Genomic DNA, 9,996 nt, shown 5'->3' on the forward strand with positions numbered 1-9,996 from the left:
AATCGAAATAGTTGATCATTATAATCAACTAGGACAATAAATCAATTGGCCACCTTATCTATTAAGATTGTAATATATTAATTACTAGCATTAGAAAGATAATGTTCACAAACTCAATAGTTATTAATAACATATCATTCAACAAAGGAAATACTGAAATAGTAATAAAAATAACATAATATATAACATATTCAAGAAATTTTTATAATACTTATATATAACATGTCATAAAAACATTTACACGAAAAATTGAGTTGTAGTAAAGAGTGATTGAAAAATGTTTATAGTATTTTGATTGTTTTAATGTTGAAATGTATATAATGATAAGATTAAAAAAAAAAAGATTCATAAAGTTCGAAAAAAATTAAATGGGTAAAATCTAAACTCTTATTTCAACATGTAAAAATGTCGAACTCATGCTAGTTAAGGCTAAACTCATATTAATTGAAATACAATATTACGTAGGACATCTATAAAAATGAACATAACCGGAACATCCTGAGTATCGAGTTTAAGGAGTGGACATCTCATGTCCCAGTCCCAAACAATGGAAGTTAGATTTTGCAATGAATCTTTGACATAATAACATCTAAAATTGTTCAGTATTAAAAAATATATATTTTGAAAACTAATCATAAAATATGTTGAGAAAAGAACATTAAAAATTTTAAAACCCTTTTCCCATTGCATAAGGTTTCAAAAGGCTCCATAGTGGATTCTCTTTATATATATATTTCTCTTGTTTGGAAATTTAAACATTTGATGGGGAAAGAGAATATGTATTTTATTGTAAAATTTAAGTTAATTTACATAAAAGTTTTTATATTATTTATACTTAATGGCGGATTTATTAATATAATTAAATTTAAGCTTTGAATTGATCCGACATTTTCTTTTCAATAAAAAATAACACTTTTAATGGAATTTTTAACTTTTACAAATAGTATTGAAGGGGTGACATGTGAGTATAAAATAAATATTACATGTATAAAAATTCCACAAACAATATATATATATTTCTCAAAAACAAAATAACATTTCCATCTGTCTACTATTTTTGCCTTTAGTAGTTTTCACACTTAAAGAAACAAGTAAATTCAGTTTCCCCAACATATGCGTGTAAAAATAAAATGGACATATTAAAACAACTTCAGACAGAGACAAATCATTCAAGTACATAAAAACACTGGTGGTCGGGTCTCTGTTGTTAATCCACAGGCTTGTCAGAAATATTTTATGTCAAAATTACCAAGTTCCAAATTTATATTTTTTATTAGTTGTCGTTTTTGTTTGAGAAACCAAAACCCAGTCGCTGTGTAATTCTTTTCCTTAAATCTCATGGATCACAACTTGTTATCACATCACCAAATATGAACCCAGAAGCAAAAGGATGGAAAAAAAACCAATAATCTATTATTTTCTTGATAAACTTTTTAATCTAAAAACTTACATTCTTGTTGTCGGGGCAACCCGAAAATGATTTGGCCCAGTTGATGCGTGCCCCAGCACATCTGGTGAAAAAAATTGAAGAAGAATCAACAAGGAAAAAAATAAGGATTTTTAATTTAGTCAAGGGGATGATCAGAAGGGATTTGGCCAAAAATATCAGGACATGAATCCCATTTCCCTTGCTCTCTAGCCTCCCAATATCCACCAATAAATCGATATGAATCACTGTTTTTATCCTTTGCAAACCACCTTGGCTTCCAACCTCTCTCTTGCATGTTCCGAGCCTGAATTCGATTTGAAAACAGAAACCACAATAAGACATAAAACAACCTTCAAAAGTATTTGCTAAATCCAGTAGTATAATCAAAAGTACAATTAGTTTTTATTCTTTGTATTTCTGAGATTTGATGCAAACAAATAACATTGATATCAGTGTTAATGAGAAACCGTCTAAATGGTAGACTTCTAAAATCTAACGAAGTATATGAGTTGAAATCCCACAATGCATACGTTCTTTAAGAGAATGAATTCTTCTACTACTTAAGTTCTATACGCAGCTCAGTGTTATAACATTTCAGAAGTCCATATCAACACTTCGATGGTTTTTCATTAATTCAAGTTTACTTGTTTGCACCAAAATCAAGTGCACAATGATTAAATTATTCAGTTCTATGGTACATGATTAAACTGTACTTTTGACTATAGTATGACTGCCTATATGTATACTTTAACTGCTAAATCCTTTAACCATAAAGCAACCAAGAAAAGAAAACCTGGGTTTCCGTGAAATCCTCAGTAGGGTATTTAATAACTTAAGATTGATGTTATTTCTAGCTGTATGCACAACTCATGGTTTATGTTTTCACTACATCGGTGGCATCTGCAGGTTAGTTTTATAAAGCCTTGAAATGCTCTTAGTTGAGCTTTTTATATTATCCTCAACTAGGAGTCTAAATCTTGGAATGAGTAAATCACAACTACGGTTTTTGGAAGAACAAAACCAAGTTCCTAACCCACATAACATCTACATGTAATTATAAATCAATAGTTCATGGGCTCTATAACTCTTCCCTAGCCAATTTGCTTCATTGATACATGGAATTTGTTGCAGAAAAGAAAACTAAAACTTACCTGTCGTTGCCGCCGCTCCAACCGCAGCTTCTCTGAATTTGCCATTTCATACTCCCCGTTTTCCAGATACCTTTGATCAGGTCTCAGCCTTGAATCTGTAGGAGGCAACTTTTCCTGTGTACATTAAGGATATTGAAATCAACATGCCAATTACTGCAAGCAATTCTGAGGGTACCTAGTTGGTGCATCGGTTTCAAAATCATTCCATTTATTTCCTATAGTTTCAAATGAACAAACTAATTTGATCTTTAGGACCAAAATTTCATTACCAAAAATCAAATATAAATCATCAATTCACAAAAACCATCAAGGTATTAGATGTAATTCAGGAATTGTAGGGATAGCCCAAAAATGCAATGAAATATATTTAAGGCATTAGACAGCTGCCTAGTTTTAATCCAATCGAAACTATTATAACAATCACCTTCAGACCAGGAGTGAGCTCATTCAATGTGATGGCAAAACGTGTTAAGTTATATCTGGTGGAGTATTTAGGAGGCTTGCTCCGCTTCCAGAGCAGATGGGTTTCTGACAAAGAGTCCTGTCCTTTTCCCTTTGCAAAACAATCTCCATTCGCATAATGCATGCTCTCATCCCATTTTCCAAATAATGTAGCCACTGTCTTTCCATTTCTATCTTGAACTCCACCATGTACCTGGAATGCAATAAAGTTTTATAAACTGATAAATGCTTATGATGGTTAAAAAGAGGATGATAGAACAATAACATAATTCTATTAAAATAATTTGATATATTTAGTAAATTGATTATTTTTAGGAAGATGAAAGATCACCTGGTGAGGGTTTCTATCTATGATAGACTGCTCCTTGAATTTCAGCTTACATGAATAGTCACGATTCCCCTCTATTCGCATAGTACCATAGTGATCACAGTACATCTTTCCCAGTATGAGATTGTATATTGATGTCGTCACCTGGCAAAAGAAAATCCATTTAAGTTTGGTTACAACACATACGCCTAATCGTTCTTAAATTTTGGAGTTATACCTTACTCCACTTGAACACGTCTCCATCATCAAACTCCAAGGTCAACACACCCACAGGATCTAGCTGAATTGAGCGACCCCAAAATTTGCTCTTTAAATTGCTATCACCCCACAACTTCCATCCTGTACCCTGACAATGACATGCTACAATCATAGGATGATGACTGACCTGACACCAAAAATGGAATAACTATCAGCAACTTCGTGGATAGCATTAAAGCAGAAACAAATTAAAAAAGGACAAAGAGATGAACTGAAAAAAAAATAGCAAGCAGTGTGCTTTTCTTTTGCCAGTACGGATGCTATAAATGATACTGAAGCCTATTAATATTCCCAGTTATTAACACCTAAATGCATAAGTTAATATTTAAGATCGTCTATTAACTACACTTGTAAATTATGAGATTCAAAATCTTTAGCACACACTCCTGTTTCCCCTTACACAAATTCGTTTATGGTTGGCCACCCAAACAATATCATTTTAGGTGATGATTGAATAAATATGCTACCTTATTCCTTACCACCCTATATATTAGCTCTACTCCAGTTGCATCCAAAACAAGGTTGCAACTTTTTGGATTGGTATTAAGACCAGAAAAAGAAAAGGAAGTGACAGAAGAACAATCAAAGAGAAGCAAGCTAAAAAAGGAAATCCTAGCTCTGCCTTTCTGTGAACCAAAGGATCAATAATATACTAAACTTGCACAGCTCATGCAGTACAGCAAATTTGGCATCAGGCGTAGCAAACTTGTTTCAACCACATATCACTGTACTAACCAGGTAAAACGAACCAAATAGAATGTGCAAAGTCAAAATTAAGGAAAATATTTTAATGCATGAAATATACAAGCAAAAAAGGTTTTGATGTTCTATGAATATTGAATTTAATAAAGCAATAGGGAGGTCAAATGAACCAGGCCTATTCTTCAGTCAAAGGTTTGGCCTTTAAAGCAAGATTAATATGCTTTAAAATTTGAATAATGATGTGTAAATGCAGAAAAACAGAAAGTAGAAAACAAGGATAGACTATATCTCAAATACAGCCAAACCTTCTCTGAGAAGAAGCGTACACCTTTATCTGGGAAGTCAGCCTCATATGTTTCTCCTAATAATGGATTAAAGGGTTTGCAAATTCTTCCTTCTGTTGAAGAATATCCAGACACAGCAAATGCAGCCACATTAAGAATTCTCATTAGGTTATTTCCCTGCAAATTTTTGAGGGGAAATTATGAGTCCCAGGGAATCTCACCAAAAATCCAGATTGTCAAAGTTTATTAAGGGAATGAACTGCTAAAAGCATAGCAACTAGCCTTTTGCACAGTCAAGTATAAAATAGGTGTGAAAGAGAGAAATGATGGGGAAAAATCAGGTAAAGCCCTCATGTATACTATGACTACGTTAAAGAAGTGATGTGATTACAGATAAATATAAGCGCAGGAAAATTTTATTTTGCAACCAATGCTCTGTTCTCTAAAATAAAATAATATGGAGTTCAAATACTCACCCTTTTACCCCATTCATATGCACGATCAAGCAGATATGAATATTCCAGATCCTCAAAACACTTTTGAAGAGAAGAGAGAGGCTCATTGAAGTAAACAGGAAGACAAACTTTTGTAAGGTCTTTCCCAATATTCTCCTTGATCATTGACCAAAGACTTACACTTTTCTCCCTTTCAACTGGGTCAGGCAACTTTTTTCGCCGTTTAATGCTAGGAAAGTTACTTCCAACAGATTTGACGTAAGGATCAATGTTGTCTTCAGAATCATCAGCAATAGTACCTTCATCATCAGAAGAAAAAGATGATGTCCGGAGATCAGATCCATTGCTTCTGAAAGAACTTGATGACAAAATGTCACGAGTGTCAAAGAATGTATGATCATCTTCATCAGTTTCTTCTTCTGCAGCGTCAACTCTTTCATTATCATCATCTGAGTCAGTTGAACTTCCTTCTGAGTAAGAATTCAAAGCGAAAAGAAAAAAAATTAACAAAAGAAAGCAGTACTATGAAAACATTTAAGTAATAACAATTTCCATAACCAAACATATAAGAAAGCCATGCACTTGAACGAAGAAGACAGTATAAGCAATTTCTATAACTAAGCAACCAGCTCTATAACAATTTTAATAAGTCAGCTCCAGGAAAGGCCAAGCTTCGGCTGTGGCTCAATGGTCATATACTCCCCCTTAACGGAAGAAAGACCTTGGAGACCATTTCTAAATCCTGCTCCAGCCTATCCGGAAGTCTATCTCTGCACTTAATGACGCATAAGAAAGGGATAAAAGAACGCATAAGGGACAAAGAGCCAAGAATAGCAACTTCAAATTGATGGAAAGAAAATAAACTTGTAAAATAGAACAAGTAACAAGTAATAACAAAGAAAAGGCACAGACATGAACCAGCTCATCTTTTGACAACATAAAAAGAAAGCATTATAAGTTGTCTACAAATAAGTATAGGTAAAACTCAGGCACATGTCTGATAGAATTGAAAGAAAAAAAGTTCCTGAACCAATAGCAAGTTGTGAGCACTGAATATAAACATCAACCACACATATCCCCAAACATAATAAATAATTCAGCATAAATTAAGGGACCAGTAGTTGTAATAAGTACTTCCAATGCCTAGAATCTTACCACTGGACTTGTCTTGCCTTATCATAGAAGAAGCCCCTAGATCAATCAACTTGTTTTGGCTCTCATCAACCACTGTATTCTCCAGATCAACTTTTTCTGTCTACAAAATAAAGTACAAATAGCAGTTTCTTAGCAGAAGACAAAAATGAGAATTAAAAACTTTGTTTCAGAAGTTTTTAATTCTGAAAATTAAGCAATTTTAAGTTTTTAATTCTCCACAAGTACATTTGCATGAAAGTTAAAAAGGAAGTGAAAGTACTTTGAGCAGAGTAATTTTAAGTTACTTTTCCATGTACATGTTGATATTCTCAAGGAAAAACAACACGAAAAGGACACCCCATAAAAGAGTCCCCTCCCTCCCCCCTCCCCCCTCCCCCGAGAAAAAAAAAACAAAACAAAAAAAGAATTACAAATTTTATCTGTACTCATGCTACTTGGTCAAAAGAATGCTCACATGTAATTAAATTATATCAACTGCAAGTTGAGGAATTTTAAAATTCTTCCACTATGAAGTAAAACCTTTGGATTACTCGAAGGCCACACACATCACATTTAATTTGCTCCATCAAATAGCCTACCACCAAATATCACCGATCCAACCACCAGCACAACTGCTACTGTCACCGCCATCAATGCCATACAAGTTCCACAACAAATGTCTCGCTATATTGACATTTATTTTATCTCGAATCAACCACAACACCACCAACATTTTATAAACTAAAGAGATGGAGACATATAAGACCAGACTCCTCTCAACTTCTATAACAGAGTATTAGCAAGAGGCACTACCGCCAAAAAAAAAAAAAATCTCCCCCCCCCCCTCTTATAAAAGCAAAATATCATCAAAATATTCCTTCATGATATCCTAAATATCATACCCCTTTATAATCTCTATGAAGAAAAAAAAAAGGGAAATCAATGAATTTGTTTTGAAAAAATCAATCAAGTTTTAATCAAATTGAATGAATAGGTATTGTATTATAATTAAGATAAACACATACCTCTAATTGACGCAAGGTATCAATGAGAAGACTTTGTTTCTGTTTAAGCAACACTAGATGGTTCTGCAATGCCGAGAATTCACTCTTCATAATCTGTTCACTATCTTGGATAGCCAATTCGTGTACCCTTTCCTGCATCAGCCGTTGCCTCAACTTTTCAGTTGAAACCGCCACATTGTCCATCGGAGCCATGAGCTCGCTATTTGACATCCTAGGAAACATATCTTTAACCGCCTGAAGCGCCTCCACCCACGCAACCCGATCATCCCGAGCCTCGGCTCGTAAATGAAGCCTCTTAGTTCCGGTGAAGATCGAGAATCTCTTATCATCTGATCTGCTCTCCCTTATAGAGGAAACCTGAGAAAAATTCAAGAATCAAATAATTGAAAAACCAAATCAAATTTGTTTTTGTTTTATTTTCCATTAATTCATTAATATTTCTATTTTTTAACCTTTAGGTGGACTTCACCAAAGGGTTTCCGACGGTTTTGGGAATGACGAGAAATGGAATTGCGATGTCGGGAGATAAGACGGAGAGATTCTTCGCCGATAACTTTGGATCCTCTTTCCGTTTCTTGGCTAACGACGATTTTATCAGGACCGTGGATTTTATAATATGATAAAACTCCGTCCTGCAAAACGAACCATCTCGGTTTCCAACCTTTCCCGTAATTCACCCATTTGTAAAGCACTCCCGATATTCCGTTCCCCACGATGTTGTTTATCTTCACATCCACTTGCGGCGGAGGAGCCGGAGCCGGAGCCAGATTCAGAGCCTTCGAAACCTCTCTTCCCAACGGTGTCCCATTTCTCTGGCTCATCCGATTCAAATCCACGCTACTACTACGGCGATGTTGATTGTTCTGATTTTGATCGGACTGGCACAGGATTTGGACCGTAGATCGAACCGAGTTGGATCTAAATGAAGAGCCGGAAGAGGAAGTGGTCGTTACGGTAGTTACAGGTGGATGAGGAGGCATGGCGACGTTGTCGGGTAAAGGTTTGACTGGGGAATGATCCGATACGGTGGAAATACAACAGAGAGGATGCATAGAATTGAACTTGCTTTTCTTTTTATTTAATAAAATGAAAGAATTAGAAGATTCCAGTAATGACGACGGCTGACGTCGCGTCGGAGCACGGTGGTTGCAGTTAAGCTTTTCATGGAACTGTTATTTTTTCTTGGATTGGCGTTTTTCAAAAGATTTCCTTTTCTTTTCTGCAGAACAATTTGCAGAGACGGTTACAAAATGACAGAAAAAAAAAACGACGGCGTTTTGAGCAAAGAAATTGGGCGTTGGAGTGAAGTTCGGCGGAGTATCCCGTGAGAGAGAAAAATCCGGTGAGGTTGAGTACTGGTTTGATTTGAATGAAGACTCTTAATAACGACGCAACGGATTGTCGATTTTTAAGGAGCTAAAAATCAGATAAAATTAAATTTGATGATTTGTGTGTATACATATTTTTTTATGGATTTATATCTTTTTTTTGTCATTTTAATTTAGATATTTTATGTATAAATTTTAATTTTTTTTGTCATCAATGTATTTTTAACTTATAATAATGATTAATTTTTTCGTCGTTGAAATACGTACAAATCGAATTTTAACCACATAATTAAAAGTTGAGTTGAGAAACCATCACATCGTATCTCTAAGTTGATCTCATTTATATTTTTGTAAATTTTATATAATAAAATTATTAAAAAAACAATATAGAAATCAATTATGTGTTTGGTTAAAATGATAAGGTTAAGATAATAGAAGTTTTTCGAGATAAAATTTTATTATAATAATATATATTTTTTAAGATAAGTCGAAACTCAATTGAAAGTTGGTATGAACTAATTTAAAATTTTAAATAATAGTATATAACAGAAAATTTTAAAATTGAAATATGACAATTGGATTGGGAAATAAAAATAATAGATATTATCTTTTAAGTTAAGGTAAGTTTAGATGGACGATTAAATTCGGTGTAGAATATTCATTCAAACCCACCTGTAGAAGGAAGGGCGTTGGATTGAATGCGGAAAGAAGTAGTTGAAGGGAAGAGTGGGACGCAGTGAGAATAAGAAAAGTGGAAGAAGGAGAGAAGGAAACGTGGAGGAAAACGAATGGTTGGAAAGATTGACATGAACTAAGCTGAAAGTAGGCTTTTGAGTGTACTAAATAAGGATAAAAGTGGTCCAATTTTCTGTATGCTACTCTAGTGGTAGTTTCTAAATCTTGACTGTCATTTTGCTCCACTCAACGTTACGTATTGCCTCTATTTGTTTTATTTATATCTTTTTAATTATATATTTTATAATTTATAAATACAATACAATTATAAATATAAAACCAAAAAAATTGAATCAAGTTCATACGTTACTTACGCACCCCAAATTTATCGACTCAAATATTCAGAACTTTTATCTTCACCAATAATGTTAATATCTCATTAGTACATGTGATTGGATATATTTATTAGTGTTATAAAAATTTTGATAACATATGTAACGGATACAATTTGATTTTATTTTCTTTTATTCTTCATTTTTTTTTACTTTTCAGTTCGGGATTTGTGATTGTTTCTTTTAACAATATTTTCTTCAAAATTCGAAACTATATTATTTCTATAGGAATGCAATATATCTTACAACTATACCTAACAATTGTTAAATATGATGCAATTTTTTAGAATACATCACGATCATCGTACTGTATATTTTAATATTACTGTTGTAGTTACATGATCAGGGATGAAATGAGGCCCTTTTAGCTCCT

At 33.6% G+C, this 9,996-nt stretch overlaps 1 protein-coding gene across 2 annotated transcripts; it reads right to left on the reverse strand.

Moving 5' to 3' along the window:
• Positions 1-1,391: 1,391 nt before the first annotated feature.
• LOC121217902 (oxysterol-binding protein-related protein 1C) lies at positions 1,392-8,615 on the reverse strand. Of its 2 annotated transcripts, none has more exons than XM_041094497.1 (10): positions 7,681-8,615; positions 7,229-7,585; positions 6,225-6,324; positions 5,091-5,539; positions 4,636-4,791; positions 3,588-3,755; positions 3,374-3,514; positions 3,005-3,235; positions 2,581-2,694; positions 1,392-1,733 (listed from the first exon to the last, which is right to left on the reverse strand). In XM_041094497.1, exons 1-10 carry the CDS (start codon positions 8,278-8,280, stop codon positions 1,566-1,568), a joined length of 2,484 nt encoding a protein of 827 aa, XP_040950431.1. In that variant the 5' UTR covers positions 8,281-8,615; the 3' UTR covers positions 1,392-1,565. The 2 variants fall into 2 exon arrangements, with proteins under 2 accessions (XP_040950431.1, XP_040950430.1); XM_041094496.1 differs by having other exon boundaries at positions 5,091-5,536; positions 7,681-8,611.
• Positions 8,616-9,996: the final 1,381 nt, after the last annotated feature.

This window comes from Gossypium hirsutum, chromosome D05 (assembly GCF_007990345.1).
Source record: "Gossypium hirsutum isolate 1008001.06 chromosome D05, Gossypium_hirsutum_v2.1, whole genome shotgun sequence".
Classification (NCBI taxonomy): domain Eukaryota; kingdom Viridiplantae; phylum Streptophyta; class Magnoliopsida; order Malvales; family Malvaceae; genus Gossypium; species Gossypium hirsutum.